At 41.0% G+C, this 18,551-nt stretch overlaps 1 protein-coding gene across 2 annotated transcripts in view; it reads right to left on the reverse strand.

Annotated features, from left to right (window-relative positions):
- AAK1 (AP2 associated kinase 1) overlaps positions 1-18,551 on the reverse strand; it is a 180,410-nt gene that overhangs the window by 31,804 nt on the left and 130,055 nt on the right. The window contains exons 13-16 of one of the 2 annotated variants that reach the window (XM_030826869.1): positions 15,033-15,308; positions 9,506-9,735; positions 7,690-7,847; positions 5,838-5,942 (exon numbers count right to left, since the gene is read on the reverse strand). In XM_030826869.1, the coding sequence (XP_030682729.1) occupies positions 5,838-5,942; positions 7,690-7,847; positions 9,506-9,735; positions 15,033-15,308 (769 nt within the window). Of the gene's footprint in view, positions 1-5,837; positions 5,943-7,689; positions 7,848-9,505; positions 9,739-15,032; positions 15,309-18,551 lie in introns of both variants that reach the window. The other variant, XM_030826868.1, reaches the window with a different exon arrangement.

Genomic DNA, 18,551 nt, shown 5'->3' on the forward strand with positions numbered 1-18,551 from the left:
GCAGAAATAAAATTCTAGATACAAATACTGTAAAATGTCAGCAAATGCTCTTCTCTCAAGGCGGGGTTATAAGATTTTATTTTCTTTACTTTGGGCCTTATTCATTTCTCCACATTTTTATAAATGAACATGTGTAACTTATACACAGGAAAACATATGAAAATAGAGGCACCATGTGAAGTTTTAAATGTTTGCCTGTTTTTCCTCCAATGTATAGACACAGTCTGTCATTTTTGCAGCTTTTACCATACAAATGTTTAATATAGTCCCGTGCCATCCTCCCAAACCCATTATGACATTTCCTGCTTAGTTTCTCCTTTGATCAGTCAGAAGGTTTAAAATCTGTAAACAGTCTCAGTTCAGTTGGAAAATTTATAGAAAATGATGTCATCCTGCCCTTTGTACAAACGAGAGCAAATGAGTTCCTGGGATCTAGACATAATTTTCTTTCATTTGTAAAGAATGAAGGTGTCACAGAAAAGAAACATTTACACTGCGAACAAGAGAGAGGGGAAAATATCAAATGTTGATAGAAGAAGACCGAATAAACTGAGGAAACTATGAAGACACTTTTTAATGTTTATAAAAGCTTAGTGTTGCTGGTTTATGAGATTCCTGAGATGTGGTCATAACTACAGTTTTTGAGCTGGGCTACAGGTACAAATCTCTATTCTGTCATTCTCCAGCTGTGCCCCTGGGCAGGTGGTCTTTGTGAGGATCACCTGAGATAATGAGCAAGAAAAGCACTTACCCAGTGGGTTTAACATGCCTCATGTGCTTGATACATGTTCAATGTTATTACTGTCATAACTTTACTCAAATATGTGTTTGTGGCTGTGCCTTTAAGTCCCTTAAAAAAAAAATATATATATATATATATATACACACACATACACACAACCATTTGCAGCCTTCAGAGTAAATATAAAGTAGTGGAAAGGCAGAAACAAAAACAAAATAAACCTCATTAAAAAACAGCTCACACAAACAATGAAACATAACCATGTGTAATAGATGAGAACTAGGCATTAAAACTGGGGTTGGTAGGGTGAGTAGATGGAAAATGATCAGGGACCTCGATTGTTAATGCTGGTGAATCCAAGGTCCTAAGCTTTGGCACAAAGCAACCCTTCTTATTCATTCAACACATCTGTATGGAGCCAAACATTGTGCCAAATTCTGGGATTCGGCAGCAAAGAAGACTCTCAGGGCTTATTCTGTGACCCTCTTTCCAGACAAACTATATCCTACCCAGGTCCATGGCTAATCATCATTTTGATGTTCTATTTCAAGGACAACAGTCAATGCTTTACACATTTGATATGTTTGGTCAACTATGTGGCACATCAAACTTCAAGCAGCATGACCTGGTTTTGGAACATTTTCAAATTTCACCAAAATATCAATATACTTACAAAATTTACACAAACAAAGCTAAAAGTGAAACAAAAATTTTTAACTACTTAATAATGAAAAGCATAACTACAAAATAATAATGAGAATATCATACAAAGATTTATGAGCTATGGTTAAGCTCCACACAACTCCATTTTTTTTTTTTTTACTAGGGGAATACACACTCATTAGAAAGCATTCTCAATAAACAGTGTAATCTTCAAAGGTTGAAGCGAGGCAACTGGAGAAAGAAAAAAGAGGACATTGGAATATTTTCACATGACAAAGCCTCCCTGAAGATTATAATTAGCCTCCCTCCCCACTTTTGTGCTGGGTGAAAATGACTGTCAAATTGTGAAGAAAAACTTACAGCCCAAGTACTTTATTTTTTAAAAAAGAATTTTAAAATATATTACTATGTGTTCCTCTTAATATCACCAAATATAAGAAAAACAAGAAAATGGCCAGGCGAGGTGGCTCACGCCTGTAATCCCAGCATTTGGGAGGCCAAGGTGGGTGGATCACCTGAGGTCAGGAGTTTGAGACCAGGCTGGCCAATATGGTGAAACCCCATCTCTACTAAAAATACAAAAAATTAGCTGCGCATGGTGGCGTGCACCTGTTGTCCCAGCTGCTTGGAAGGCTGAGATAGGAGAATTCCTTGAACCCAGGAGGCAGAGGTTGCAGTGAACAGAGATCCCACCACTGCACTCCAGCCTGGGCAACAGAGCGAGACACCATCTCAAACAAACAAACAAACAAGAAAATGTGATAAAGATAAAAGCAAAAGTTAAAGAATAAAAAAGAGAACAGAAGATTTTATAAATCTAAGTGTTGTCTCTGAAAATATAATAAAACATCCAACCTCTAGCTAGAGTTACCAAGAAAAAGAGGAACACAAATACATACAATTAAAATTAATGTGCACAGATATTAAAAGATATATACATATTGTTGTACTTTAATGAAAAATTTTAAAACTGCAGATGATTTTCTAGGAAAAGATAATATGTGACATATGAAGAATGCTTACAAAATGAATCTAAAAGGCAAAGGACACAAACAATACAAATCTCAAAGAAATAAAAATGGGTCAGTAAATAAGGATCTCTGGCCAGGCGCGTTGGCTCATGTCTGTAATCCCAGCACTTTGGGAGGCTGAGGCGGGCGGATCACCTGAGGTCGGGAGTTCGAGACCAGCCTGACCAACATGGAGAAACCCTGTCTCTACTAAAAGTACAAAATTAGCCTGGTGTGGTGGCGCATGCCTATAATCCCAGCTATTTGGGAGGCTGAGGCAGGAGAATCACTTGAACCGGGAGGCAGAGGTTGCAGTGAGCCAAGATTGTGCCATTGCACTCCAGCCTGGGCAACAAGAGCAGAACTGTCTGAAAAAATAAATAAATAAATAAATAAATAAAATAAAAATAAGGTTCTCTGTCTACAGTCTTTGGCCTGGGCTGTGCTGGCTGGGTGGAGAAATGGCAGGGAAAATGACTCTCATTCACTATTAATCGAAATAAAATTTATATAGCTTTCTTGGAGTACAACTTGAAAATATGTATAAAAAACCTTAAAATATACATACTTTTGATTTAGCACATAGTCTCTTAGAAGTTATCTTAGAGAAACTGTAAAGGATATAAACAAAAATTTAGCTTCAAGAATATTTATATGGTGAAAAATTGGTAACAATGTAAATATTCATAAAAGGGGATATTAAATAAATTTTACCATTCTTCCATGAACAATGATATTGTAGATTAATATTTATTGACATGGAAACTGCTAATTTCCAGTGGACATTTAAAAATGAATAACAAACTGGGCCACAGACAGCCCTTCAGTAGAGTTTACAGCAAAGACTGCACAGGCCATATTGGTCATAGCGCAATGGAAACATAACCTGAGTAACTTTTGGTTAAAGAAAAAATGGAAACTTCTATTTAAAAATATCCAGAAAATAAGAATAAGAGAGTATTACATATCAAATATTATGAAATGACAACGCTCTATTCAGAAATAAACTTATGAGGTTAGAAAAACTACTAACATTCCTAAAGAAAGCAGGCAGAAAGAATATACAATAAGGTTAAAAGTAGATACTAATCAGTATAATTAAAAAGATCACTTTTAGAAACATGCCAAATTCTATATCTTATAAAGAATACTTTCAAAAGCTCACATTCATTGCTGAAGTATTTATAATAGTAAATACTGAAATAAAGTTAATGTTAAAAAAGATGCAACTGGTTAAATACACTAGGATATATCATACATCTGGTGTGTATCCTAGAAGTTTTGTGTTTTTTGTGTTTTTTTTGAGACAGGATCTCACTCTGTTGCCCAGGCTAGAAAGCAGTGTTGTGATCTCAGCTCACTGCAACCTCTGCCTCCTGGGGTCAAGGGATCCTCCCACCTCAGCCACCTGAGTAACTGGGACTACAGGTGTGCGCCACCACACCTGGCTAATTTTTGTATTTTTTGGTAGAGACGAGGTTTCACCATGTTGGCCAGGCTGGTCTCAAACTCCTGACCTTAAGCGATCTGCCCACCTCGGCCTCTCAAAGTGCTGGGATTACAGGCATGAGCCACTGCACCTGGCCATATAATGGAAGTTAATGCAGGTACTTTTTAAAAATTATACTTTAACAAAATTAGCTGGGCATGGTGGCACACGCCTGTGATCCCAGCTATTCAGGAGGCTGAGGCAGGAGAATCGTTTGAACCTGGGAGGTGGAGGTTGCAGTGAGCCAAGATCTCACCATTGCACTCTAGTCCTGGCAACAAGAGTAAAACTCCGTCTAAAAAAAAAAAAATTATATTTTAGGAGCTTCTTTAATGATGTAGGAGAAATGTGCCAGGTTCATCAAGTGAAAAAAATCAGGCTTCAAAATTACAAACCTGCACATTGTGCACATGTACCCTAAAACCTAAAGTATAAAAAAAAAAAAAAAAGAAGTAAAAAGCTAAAAAAAAAAAATATGACTATAAAGATGCATATCAGGTTGGGCGTGGTAGCTCATGCCTGTAATCCCAGCACTTTGGGAGGCCGAAGCAGGCAGATCACTTGAAGTCAGGAGTTCGAGACTAGCATGGCCAACATGGTGAAACTCCATCTCTACTAAAAAGACAAAAATTAGCCAGCCATAGTGGCACACACCAGTAGTCCTAGCTACTTGGGAGGCTTGAGGCATAAGAATTGCTTGAACCTGGGAGGCAGAGTTTGCAGTGAGCTGAGGTTGTGCCATTGCACTACAGCCTGGGTGACAGAATGAGACTCCATCTCAAAAAAAAAAAAAAAAAAAAAAGAAGATGCATATCAGAGTCTCAGAGTCTTAATCAGGGGGCCAAAGAGTGTACAAAATTGTGGTCATATGGCCGGCCATGGTGGCTCAAACCTGTAATCCCAGCACTTTCGGAGGCCAAGGCAGGCAGATCACCTGAGATCAGGAGTTCAAGACCAGCCTGGCCAACATGGTGACATCCTGTCTCTACAAACATACAAAAATTAGCCGTGCATGACGGCAGGTGCCTGTAATCCCAGCTACTCTGGAGGCTGAGGCGGGAAATCACTTGAACCCAGGAGGCGGAGGTTGCAGTGAGCCAAGATTGAGCCATTGCACTCCAGCCTGGGCAACAGAGCGAGACTCCATCTCAAAAAAAAAAATTGTGATCATGTGTATTCTGGTCAGGGAGACCTATAACTTTCATTAGATTCACAAAGATATCTGTGACTCTCAAAAGGTTAAACGCCTCTAACAGACATCAAAATAGCATCCCTGGGCTATCTCTTGGTGGTGAGGTCATGGAGAATTTTAACTTTCTTCTCTATAAATTACTAACTTTTATATAATCAAAATGTATAATTTTTTATTAATAGAAGGGAAAGTTTGTCTCTTATGATTGCTTCTATACTTTTAACAAAGTCTCATTAAAAGAAACCTCCCTCCTTTTTTAGAAGTCTCATTAAAAAATACCTCCCCCCTTCTCCCCAACAGCACATGCACACACACACACACACACACACAAACAGTTTAGAGGACCGTTAGATGTAACAGAACATTTAATTTTTAAAATTCTTCAAGACATCTCAGAAACCTAAGAAATTACAAGCAATGAACACTGGGTGTTTCTTAAATCTAGAAATATTTGTTTAAGACGTGCCTGTGGACTAGAGAGAACAAGTCCTGCATATTACTGCCAGACTGTCCTGCCACTTTAATTCAAAGTGGTTCTAGATCTTTATCCCTTTTTGATCAGAAAGCTTTTGAATTAAAAAAAGTAAGTTTTAAATTAAATAGACCATGAAAAAATAGATATATATACATGTTACTGCCAGGATTTAGATTTCACTGGCATGCTAGAGTTATCTGTGGAGTGAAAAACAGTGTGAAGGTAACAACAGTGAACCTCACGTTCCAGGTATTTGCCATACTAACCAGTTCCAGCAGAAAATGAGGTCGTAGCAAAAGCATCACCTTGGGTTGATTGAAAGCCTGGGATCAAACTCTCAGCTGAGCCTCCAAGCTTCTCGGGATGTTTGCCTAGAGAGACAAGACACCACTCAGTTCATTCTAGCAGAATCTTGTGAGGCACACACACATGGCAGAAGTGAGGGGCATTCTCTCAACTGACTTCTGGACTTGACTACTTTTACTGCATTATGGCGACACATTCAAAGGTCCTTGTCTAGTCATTGCAGTAACTGAGAGAGCAGCTGAGAAAAAAAAGGAAATTGTTAAGAGTCAAAAGAGAGCATGTCATCAGTTTTACAAGATGAAAAGGGTTCTGGAGATTGGTTGGTTGCACAACAGTGTGAATGTACTTAACACTACGGAACTGCACATTGAATGCCTCCCACCCTCACTTGTAATCTATTCACTTTATACAGCTCTAATGAGTTTGATGATCTGCTTTCCATGGTGGAAGCAGTTTAGGAGAGCAAATGAGAAGAGGGAGTGGTGGAGATGGCAATAATGAGATGTTATGAGGGACAAGCATAATGACAGTAGCTTAATGTGAAAGCTGACAGCTGAACAGTAAGAAAAGGGAGAGGAAATTATTAAAACTCAGGGGCTGGTTATTTGGGTACAAAAATACTACAATTTTCAGTAGTCTATAGAGGTATTTCTATTTACAGTCCAGAATAACAACTGGTATACATAACACTGAAACAAAGTTGCCAAAAAAGTTAAGTACTATGCCCTATCTTCTGTTTAAAACAGCAAGAAAGTAATAGGAATTTTTTTCAACAGACAGGGTCTCACTCGGTCACCAAGGCTAGAGTGCAGTGGTAAATTCATAGCCCACTGCAGCCTCGACCTCTTGGGCTCAAGTGATCCTGCCACCTCAGCCTCCCAAGTAGCTGGGACTACAGATGTGTGCCAGGATGCCCAGCTAATTTTTTAAATTTTTTAGAGCTAGGATCTTGGCATGTTGCCCAGGCTGGTCTTGAACTCCTGGGCTCAAGCGATTCTCTTGCCTCAGCCTCCCAAAGTACTGGGTTACAGGCATGAGCCACCACACCTGGATTTGAGTTTTAAAAGATTTCTATAAAATGATAGTTAAAGCCAAAATGTTTGGCCAATAGTTCATACCACTCAATTGGTTCTCATCATTCCTTTATCCTGCGCCCTTATCTACATTGAGAGTACTCTTTTTATTAGAGTACTCTCTAACATTATTAGAATTATTAGAATTACGCATATTAGAATTTGTTCCAAAGTGTGTGCATGTGCCTCTGTGTGTGTGTGTGTGTGCGTGTGTGTGTCCTGCCTTCCAAAGTAGACTGTTCTTCAGGCAGAAGTATATCTTCTATTTAATCATCTTTCTGTGTAGTACAGTAATACAGAACTCTGATTATAGTGAAAGAAAGATTCAGTGTCCATGTGAAGGCACATTCACGGACAAGTAGTGGCAACTTTCTGGGACAATAAACCAACCTAGGATGAGGGAACCATCACACTCCTCCAAGGAGGGACCATGCCTGATGCTGTTATCCTGGACTAGGTCACAAACCTTTTCTACAAGTGTCTTCCCTAAGCATCGCATTCTCCTTGCTACCACCCACAATAGATCAGGATTTCCTGAAGATGAGGACTTCAGGGCCCATGGTAAAAATAAAAACCAATTTGTATGCATACTTTGAGATCAAGCCTTATGCAAAGGCCCAAGCCTACGTTTCCACATGCATATACCCTTCTAGAGTTACGATTCTTTCTCATTCCTGGTTATTTCCTAGCACAGAGAATCTATAATCAAGAAGCACAGAAAAAGACACAGCTTACTCACCTTCCCCCAGCTTGGCAAAGTCCTTGTTTAGCAGTTCTTCAGCTGTGAGTTTGGAGAAATTATCGTCATCGAAGGGATTCCACGTAGACCCTTCTGAAGGATTATAAACGTTTTGTTGAGAGGTCCGAGGAGAGCCTGATGGAGTGGTGGTTGCAGACCTAGGTAGGTTTCCACCCCCACAAAACAAAAAGATATAAAAGTTGAAGAAAACAAAAAGGGTCAACTTATTTTCTCTGTTTCAGGATCAAATTCTTTTCTGGGTCAAACCATCATTTTCCACCACAGTATTTTTTTTTTTCTGAGACAGAGTTTTGCTCTTTCACCCAGGTTGAAGCACAATGGCGTGATCTCGACTCACTGCAACCTCTGTCTCCTGGGTTCAAGCGATTCTCCTGCCTCAGCCTCCCGAGTAGCTGGGATTACAGGCGCATGCCACCATGCCTGGCTAATTTTTGTATTTTTAGTACAGACAAGGTTTCACCATATTGGCCAGGCTGGTCTTGAACTCCTGACCTCAGGTGATCCACCTGCCTGCCTCCCAAAGTGCTAGGATTACAGGCGTGAGCCACTGCGTCCGGCCCACAGTGTTTTCCTAAAAGGGCTTTCCACAGCACCTCAACAATTTCCACAGATACCCATTCCACTTTGTGAAATGAATGTCTCCTTTCCTTCATGACTCACTACCTCCCACTACTTTCTTAATCTCTTGCTTAGGTTTTTAGTCTTATCTACAAGTTGTTTCAGTTCAGGATCTAAAAGCAACCTGTTCTTAGACTTGTATATCTTGTGGTGACCACCATAACATCCACAATAACTGACCCCTGGAAGGGCAGGAAAGAGGTCTATTTAGGCTGCCTCTCATCTCTCAGGATCCAGCATGCATACAGTTAAGGGTCACCATCACAATTAAAAAGAAGTAAAGACAGTTACCACTACTTTGTGCATCTAAATATCATTATATAATTTTCTTATAAAGTCTCTCTTAACTTCATTGAAAGATTTTAACTTTAGAGTGCATGGTTCCAAGACAGTTAAGGGTCTGAAACTGCATTTACTCAACACTCATCAAAATCTGCTTCTCAGGCACAGAACCAGTCCCTGGATTTCCAAAGGTTGACTAAGACATGGTCGTTGTCTTGGAGAACTCACAAACCAGTTCGGTCAGACATACAAATAATTAACGACAATACAATGTCATACAAGCTCAAAAAAAAGTTCAGATAAAAATTATACATCACATCAGAGGAAGGGTCAAGGAAAAGTCAACCTCTGACATGGATCTTGATGAATAAATGAACATTCCCTAGGTGGGCAAGGAGGAGCGCAGCAGTCCCAGGAGAGGGTATAGGAGGAACAAAGGACTCGGGAAGGGGAAGAGTGGCAAGTCTGCCTGTGAAACACAATAGGCCCTGCTGTGTTAAGCAGTGTGCTCAGCTATCATCCGACAGGTCATGAGGAGCCAATGAAAGACTTTTCAGCATGGAGTGACTCGGTCAGATCGAGAGTTCAGAGAACACACTGTAGACCATGGAACAGGTGAGAGAATGAGAACAGTGGGCCAAGTAGGAAAAGATTTCTTAAGATTAGTATGGCCCATGCACTAAAGACAAATTCACAGCTGCTCATTAAACACAAGTACATGCAAGATGAAACGAGGCAGAAAAATAAACAAACCAGAAAAATAAACAAACACAAGTACACACCACTGTATTTGCATTACACACATCTACACAATTATGCAAAGAATCACACACTAACAGCCGCAGGCAAACCTTGCCCACAGGGGGAAGAACAACAAAGAGGAAGCACCACATACTTGGACTTATTGAGACTGGCCTCAGCTGCAGCTGCCTGGAGCAGCTGGGTTGATTTGCTGGCAGGGACCCCAAAGACTGCACTGTGGGTTACGTCACTGAGAATACGCCTGTGCCCAGCACGTTGGGTTTTGGGGGATGAGGGTGGAGTGAGAGATCCAACTTTCTGCCCCTGGACGGCAGGAGGTGGGGTTGTCTGAACCTTTGGCTGTTGTCTTACTGGGGCTTGAATCTGCTAGGAAGAGAGATGGAAAGTGTTTCATTAAATAAAAAAAAAAAAGTTAAAGGAAAAACAAACAGGTAAGCGTCACACACACACAAAAAATGCCACATAAGCACTAACATGAGACTGAAATGGCTACGTTTATCAATAACGCCCAGAAAGAAAAATCCAGGCTTTGACAATCTGTGCTGCAACTTTGAGACTGATAACAACATGGTATTTGCCTGATACACATAAATTTCCATCTACATCAGTGATAATATATAGGGTAACCATATGTTAACCATATTCAGCTCAAAGCATAAGAATGCAGAAGCTATTCCACCTGTAAAGATCTAGAATTTATCATAAAGGACCACTTTCTATTTCTGGAGTCACACACAAACTCATTCAGAATGCTTCCAAAGGGCAGGCAACAGATCCTATCACTACAGGTAGAGGCCAATGAAGACATATCTCCAGCGAAACACATTCAGGCTGAATGACTTCTGCTAAGAGATTCCCCACTCTCTGCCATAGTGAGACCACAGGTTGGGAGTGAGTCAGAGAGAATTCTACTGTGATTAATAAATGTTACTGCTTGTTTGTTTTAAACTTTTATTTTAGGTTCGGGCGTACACGTGAAGGTTTGTTATACAGGTAAACAGGTAAACTCCTGTCATGGGGGTTTGTTGTAAAGATTATTTTGTCACCAAGGTACTAAGCCTATTTTTTCTGATCCTCTCCCTCCTCCCACCCTCCACCTTCAAGGAGGCCCCAGCATCTGTTGTTTCCCTCTTTGTGTCCATGAGTTCTCATCATGTTGCTCCCATTTGTAAGTGAGTGCATGTGCTATTTGGTTTTCTATTCCTCCAATAGTTTGCTAAGGATAATGGCCTCCAGCTCCAACCACGTTCTTGCAAAGCCTCCATCCTCCTTCTTTTTAATGGCTGCATAGTGTTCCATGGTGTATATGTACCACATTTTCTTTATCCAATCTCCCATTGACAGGCATTTAGGTTGATCCCATGTCTTTGCTATTATGAATAGTGCTGCAATGAACATACACATGCATGTGTCTTTATGGCAGAACAATTTATATTCCTTTGAGTATACACGAGTAATGGGATTGCTGGGTTGAATAGTAGTTCTGTTTTTAGCTCTGTGAAGAATCACCACACTGCTTTCCACAATGGTTGAACTAACTTATACTCCCATCAAGAATGTATAAGCATTCCCCTTTTTGTTTTGTTGTTAAGTCTCTTTATTTCATTGATGGGATGGGTATATAAGATCCTATTTCTGTGGCAACTCCTAAGAAAATATATAGCATTAGTTTAGTGGGATTAACTTGTTTCAATCTTCAGTTTGCACATAATATTGAAGAACTGGCAGAGAATATAAGAAGAAGAAAGAAAAAAAGGTGTTGATGATGACTGAGTTAATAATACAAGGACTCTTGTGATGTGGGCCATTTTGAAAACAGGCCAAACTGCCACCACAGAACAACATACAGGTGAGAACATCCTTGTGACCACATGAGTGGTCCTTAAGCATAAGTCACCTATATCAAGGAAAATGAACAAAAAATGTTAAGAAAGCCACCCAACCCCTTTCCTTTACACTATCAGCCTAGAGATAAAATAACTTTGGATATAAAATGCCCCAGGGATTTCACCATCCCTTCCCTCCAGTCCCTCCTCTCAGATTAGAGTTGCTGCTCCACACTGCAACTCAGTTCAGCTGCAGTCTCAGTGTCCACAAAGGCAGGCCCTGAGAGAGTTTAAGGAAACTAGACTATCCAGCTACCTGGGTCAGATGCTTCTAGCTTGGGATATCGACTGCCCTCATCTTGTCCTCAGGACTTGGAAAATTTATTAAGGCAGACTATGTACACGTGTCAGTATTCCATCCACTTAACCGACAGGCTGAATGTTACAATATAAGGTTCTAACATCAATCAGAGGTTAGAAGGGTAACAAAGCTGCCCTGCTGAAGGAGAGGCAGAGTGCTCTGTGAAGACAACCACAGCTCCAGCTCCACAACTTCCTCTGGGGGTCCAGAGTTGTGCCTGTAACAGCTGGCTGAATACTACCACACATAGCGGTCAGAGGGCTTTGAGGACACACTGAATGGGCTTATTTCATGAGACATCCATTAATCTGAAAAGAATACTAAACTGTTGGGTCCCTTTATTCTGAAGAGTCCAGTGACAACTCTATTCTGAGATGAAGGACTGGAGGGAAGGGATGGTGAAATCCCCAGGGCATTTTACATCCGAAGTTGTTTTGTCTCGAGGTTGATGGCATAAAGGAAAGGGGTTGGGTGGTTTTCTTACCACTTGGAGAACATTTTTCTCTTCTGTTCTCCAAATGCAGCACACTGAAGATTAGATGCCTCCTTCAGGACACCTTGCCCTACAACAGCCATCTACAGACACTAAGTGGTTTGTACCTGTTCAGCTACGCCTCCTAGCAACCTGGCAGACAGTTCTACTTCCACTTAGAATCAAAGAATGTGATAGTTTAAAGGGACCTTAGAAAACGCAGATTTCAACTCCTGTACTGAGGCCAAGTGCTCATTCAAGGTCACAGGGTTAACTGGAAGCAGAGCCCATGTCTCCTGACTGTGGCTCAGGACTCTTTTCTGCCCCATGATGCCATCCCATCCAAACAGGATTGGAAAGTGGGAGGAGGGACAGAGAGACCACAGGAGAAGGAAAAAAAAGACTCGGATGTCTATTTTGCTGAAGATTTTAGAAAAAAATGTAATTATAAAAGGAGTATAATCACATCAAGAAATGTAAGAATACAGAAAATAGACTTCTATTCCATCGCTCTAATACAACTAGATACAATTCTTATCTTTTTGGTACCTTATACTTTAAGTCTCTTTTCAAGTATATAGTTTTTCCATAATTTCACAATTCCTTTAACATTACCTAATGAGCATTTCTTTTCATACTGTTGTACAGACTTCATAACTATGGTTTTTAATGGCTGCACAGTTGGGTTCCTCAGCAATTTAGGTTGCTTCTTTGGGCTATTATTAATAAGACTGCAATAAACATCTAGGGCATATGGCCATTTTCCCTTTGCTAATTATTGCTTTAAGATGGCTACAGGGTACACTTTACCTTCACTCACTTGCTTCTCTAGATTAGCCCTGCCAAGAGTCAGCGGAGACAGGGATGGGTCAAAGCTGAGAAGCTCTATGGCTCCCGGCCAAAGCATGGTCTACTTCTGTTTCCTCTCTGTTCCCAAAACCAACTATCCCAGAGCAAAGTGTTCAAAGTATTTTTTCATCCAGAGAACATGGAGAAAGTTCATAACTCATTCCCAAGGGAGTAGACACTTTTGTCTAGGAGAAGTATAGGGGAACCTCATAAGAAGTGTAGTCAGTAGTAGTTGATCATTTTATCACCCTGGATGAGCATTTGTTATAATTAAACTTAAACACAGATCAGGATTCTTTGATTCTTGCCCCAGCTCCACTACCATCAGTTTGTATGTCTTGGGCAACCACTTTCTAGTCTATGCCTCAGTTTCCAATTCCTCAAAATGAGGAGGCTGAACTGGATAATTAAGGTCCCTTCTAGCTATATCATGTACTAATTTTTTTAAAAACTCTTTTTCCATGAACAAGAGGAACTTTATCTCTTGTTAAAAATACAGAGACTCACTGTCTACTCCACACCTGCAGGAAGTCTGAGTTGTTTTAGAAACGAAGGTGTAAAGACACTAAACACACACTTAGCTAAGACTTAAAGAAGACAATCTATGGCACTGCTTCGTTTCGAAGGGATGTAGGTTTTCTGGTTTAAGATGGGAGACAAAACTCTATTAGAAATCAATCCTCAGAAAGATGGTTTCTTTTTCTTTTGAGATGGAGTCGTGCTCTGTGGCCCAGGCTGGAGTTCAGTGGCACGATCTCCGCTCACTGCAAGCTCCACCTCCTGGGCTCACACCATTCTCCTGCCTCAGCCTCCCAAGTAGCTGGGACTACAGGTGCCTGCTACCACGCCCGGCTAATTTTTTTATTTTTATTTTTAGTAGAGATGTGGTTTCACCATGTTAGCCAGGATGGTCTCGATCTCCTGACCTCGTGATCCGCCCGCCTCGGCCTCCCAAAGTGCTGGGATTACAGGTGTGAGGCCACTGCGCCCAGCAGAAAGATGGTTTCTTACTTTTCCTTTGTTCCTCTAGTAGTTAGACTTCCCTGGGAGTAACAGGGTAGCTGTGACACTCTATCAGCTGCGCATGCAAAATGTCTTTTTCTTCTTTTTTTTTTTTTTTTGAGACAGAGTCTCGCTCTGTCGCCCAGGCTGGAGTGCAGTGGTGCAATCTCGGCTCACTGCAAGCTCCGCCTCCCAGGTTCACGCCATTCTCCTGCCTCAGCCTCCTGAGTAGCTGGGACTACAGGTGCCCGCCACCACGCCCGGCTAATTTTTTTTTTTTTGTATTTTTAGTAGAGACGGGGTTTCACTGTGGTCTCGATCTCCTGACCTCGTGATCCGCCTGCCTCGGCCTCCCAAAGTGCTGGGATTACAAGCGTGAGCCACCGTGCCCGGCCCAAAATGTCTTTTTCTAACACCATAAAATTTTCTGTCACTGTCACTCAGAAAAATGTGAGTACAGAAAAAAATCCACTTATCAAAGGCCAAAGCATGATGTGCCTGTGTGTGTTGAAACTGTAGAGGACAATCAGAAGAGGGGTTCTGATGCCATACTCAACCAATATCTAAAAGTGGACATGCCCAATTCCTAAACTGACAAGATGGCTCAAATGACTGGATACTCAGATGCTCTGGTACCCAGGGGGATTACACCAGGGTGAATGGTCCCAGGTAAGCAGGCCCTTGATGGGAGCTGCATGGTAAACTTAAATAATGTGATTAGTAATGTCATCCAAGACAAAGAATAAACACAACATGGAGGACTCAGGGCCTGGAAAGGGCACAATGGATCAAACTGCCCCTTGAAGAAGAGAAAGGGATTAGCTTTAATCCTGCCTAGGTCCTTGACTGTTCAAAGTGACACTGATGGAGATGATGAACAGATCTTCCTGCTAGCCTAGTTTCAGAGTGATAAAAATTAAGAAGGCTCTTCATCAGTAGCCTAGAATTATTTTTTTTAAAAACCTCTATCTTCTACAGAACATCTCATACTATTCTTGGATATATCAAGGAAAGATCAAATATCTGAATCACCCAGGTGGGAAAGCAACCTGGCCCCTCATCAGCTGCTGCCATCTTTCCCACCCTTCCCCTAGCTCTCGCTGCACATTCCTCTGCTGCTTTTGTGCCCTGAGCTCTGGTTGATTCTTACCGCTGGCTCCTGGGCAGGGGCTGGCTGTGGGGCTGCAGCTGGCTGTGGCTGGGGCTGCTGTCCTCCTGCCACAGTGGGCTTTTGCTGCAAGGCAGCCTGCTGAGTCATCAGCTGTTGTTGATGCAGGGCTGTGGCCAGCTGTTGCTGTTGCTGTTGTTGTTGCTGCTGCTGCTGCTGGTAGAAATTCTGCATTAGCTGCTGTTGAGAGCCTCCTTGGGACACCACAGGGAACTGAGCAATTGCTGGTTGCTGGGTTGCTGGATGTACTGCCTGAAACTGAGCAAGAAATGAGGAGATGAATAAGGGCCTGTCCCAGAATAGTCACAAAAGACAAATGTCTCAATTACAATGAAGACCAGTGCTAAAGCCAAAGGCAAGGGCAAGTAGAAAAGTCTTGAGGCTAGGCCTAAAATCTCATGATAGAGACCTCACGGCATTAAAATACAACATAGCAGCAGTCCCTTACACTGCTAGGCTCCATCCATTGCACCAGGCTGCCTCCTGCACTACAGACTGGCCTTCCAAGTGGGTTTCTGGGCCTTGCCTAAGGGAAGCTATCTGACTAAACATCATGTGACTCCATAAGCTAGAGTACAGCAGGAGCTAATAAACGATCTCCTAATCATAGAGGTTATTCTTCTTATAAAGGGATTTGAAGTAGCCAGGATTAAAATGCTTCCCTACCTGAACAGGATGAAGCAATGATGACACTGAAAAGAATAACCTAAATGTTAACTCAACTATGAAGACTCATCTCAAGTCTTACTAAAAATTATTTCCCAAGAGCTCCATTTTTATTAAGCTTCCTTAAACATTCAAAATAGCCAGTATACTCTATGACGCTTCCTTTTGTTTGTTTGAGATAGTGTCTTGCTCTGTTGCCCAGGCTGGGATGTAGTGATGCAAGCAATCTCGGCTCACTGCACCCTTGACCCCCTGGGCTCAAGTGATCATCCCACCTCATCCTCCTAAGTAGCTGGTATCACAGGTGAACACCACCATGCCTGGCTAATTTTTTTTCTTATTTTTTGTAGAGACACAGTCTCACAATGTTGCCTAGGCTGTCTCGACCTCCTGGGCTCAAGCAATCCTCCCACTTCGGCCTCCTAAAGTGCTGAGATTACAAGCATGAGCCGCTGTACCTGGCCCACACTTCTTATATGTCTCTCTAATCCCCACTGTTAGGGGCTATGTGCTACATACACAAACAGAGATCAAAATAAGGGTCTGCTGATGAACTAAGGTCAAGACTGTATCTTTGAACATCCTGTATACTTCATGTAGTTATTAGAGTCAATTGGGAGGACACTGTTTGTCTACTGGAGCAAAGTTAAAGGGTTAACAAATTAGAAGATGTCAAAAAAAAAATAGCTGCCTACTTATAACAGCAAAATAGTGGAAACAACCCAAATGTCTATCAACAGGAGACTGGCTGATTAAATATACTATGATAGATATATCCTGAAGGAAATATCCAATAGAATACTCTCAAGTTGTAAATAAGAATGAGCAATACCACTATATATGGGTTGGTGGGGATGGACTTTTGCAGATTTAACTTTGAAACTATGTAAATGTTTCGCATATCCACAAAACAGAATTAAACTAAAATTTAAAAAGCAATAACTAAAAATCAAAAGCAAAACAATGCAAATAAACTGGTGTATCAAATTGGTAGCTGAACGCTCCAGAAAATAAGGTGCTAAACATTCTAAGGGTAAAATGGGCAAGGAAATCTTAGACTATTTTCAGTAATCATATGGTTATTGCTATCTTAAAACGATAGAGCAATTAATTATCTATGTTAATGCTGTTAAGAATCAAGATTTCCAGATAAAAATACAACAAAATCCAAGAAGTTAAACAGAAATCCAGTAATTACAAATCCAAATTAGGAATATAAATCTGAATTCATAATGCCTATTCTCTAACAAAACAAAACAAAACAAAACAAAACATATTTTCTAATTGTCCACTGAGAAGGCCTAGAAACAACAACCAATCCATTAGGCAAATGGTATCTCTAGCATCAAAACTGTGGTTTCTAAACATTATTTCCACTAAAAAGAAACAGAGCTCCTAAGAAAAATGGATGATTTCAAGTCAAGGGCAGCATGATCCTAGATAGCAAGGAAATCATTAAAGACCACTGGAGTTACATCCAAAGGATTTAGGAGCCAATTTGAAGAGACTTCCACTGGCCAAAGTTGGGGCAATCTGAGCTTTAAAATAAATAAATTTTTTAAACTGCAATATGCCAGGCGTGGTGGTGTGCACCTGTAATCCCAGCTACTCGGAAGGCTGAGGCGGGAGGATCACTTGAGCCCAGGAGTTCTGGGTTGTAATGTGCTACTCTAGTTGGGTGTCTGCACTAAGGTCAGCATCAGTATGGGGACCTCCCGGGAGCAGGGGACCACCAGGTTGCCTAAGGAGGGTTGAACCAGCCCAGATTGGAAATGGAGCAGGTCAAAACTCCAAGGCTGATTAGTAGTGGGATCCTGCCTGTGAACGGCTACTGCACTCCAGCCTGGGGAACACAACAAGGCCCCATCTCTAGTAAAAACAACAAAAAAAAGGAATGTATTCAAAGATATCAAATATGTTAAAATCTAAGAATTCCTAATGATACTAAACTAAACAAAACAAACACCTCACTGTTCACCTTTGGATGACAAGAGGGAACAAATTTATTACTCCAAAAACTAGTGAACAAAAGGAAAGAATTAAGCGTTTTTCCTGCCTTTTCTGTACAAACAGTACCTCAGGGTAGCTAAAGAACTGATGAAAAAATTTCTTCATGGAAAACATCCAGCCCTCAAATGAAGAGGGAATGTTAGAATATCATTGTGCCATCCCTGATGAATTAAGGAACTTGGGAAATGATCAGCAATGGCTGCTAAGCTAATGGGGAACATTAAACAAACAGATCAGACAGACAACACTTCAATACACTGATTGATCTTTTTCTTTTCCTTTTTAATATATTTTTGGGAAACGCAGTCTTCAGGAAAATCTGAAAGTACACGCTCCCTGATCTTAATATCAGTGAAATAGAGGCCAGCGAGACATTACAGACCTCCTGATATGACACAACAGGAAGAACAAAGAACTGTCAAACTGAATCAAATACTGAGTAAGCCTCAAGAAATTACCAGTGTACATGGAAGATAGTCAGACACATCAAATGACACCACAGCATGCAATTAGCTAAACCCAGAATGCCAAAAATTCCACGGGACAAATAATCCAGTTTCTCCGAAAAATTAAAAGACAAAAAGCAAAAAAAAAAAAAAAAAAAGAGGAGAGGGAACCTGTGGATAAAAGGGGACTTAAAAGATATATCAGCCAGCCGCATAGGCTAATGTGTGTAATTCCAATGCTTTGGGAGGCTGAGGTGGGAGGATGGCTTGAGGCCGGGAGTTTGAGACCAGCCTGGGCAAAATAATGAGACCCCCATCTCTACCAATAAAAATCAGCCAGGCATAATGGCACATCCTTATAGTCCTAGCTACTTGAGAG

The sequence above is a fragment of the Nomascus leucogenys genome, chromosome 14, assembly GCF_006542625.1.
Source record: "Nomascus leucogenys isolate Asia chromosome 14, Asia_NLE_v1, whole genome shotgun sequence".
Classification (NCBI taxonomy): domain Eukaryota; kingdom Metazoa; phylum Chordata; class Mammalia; order Primates; family Hylobatidae; genus Nomascus; species Nomascus leucogenys.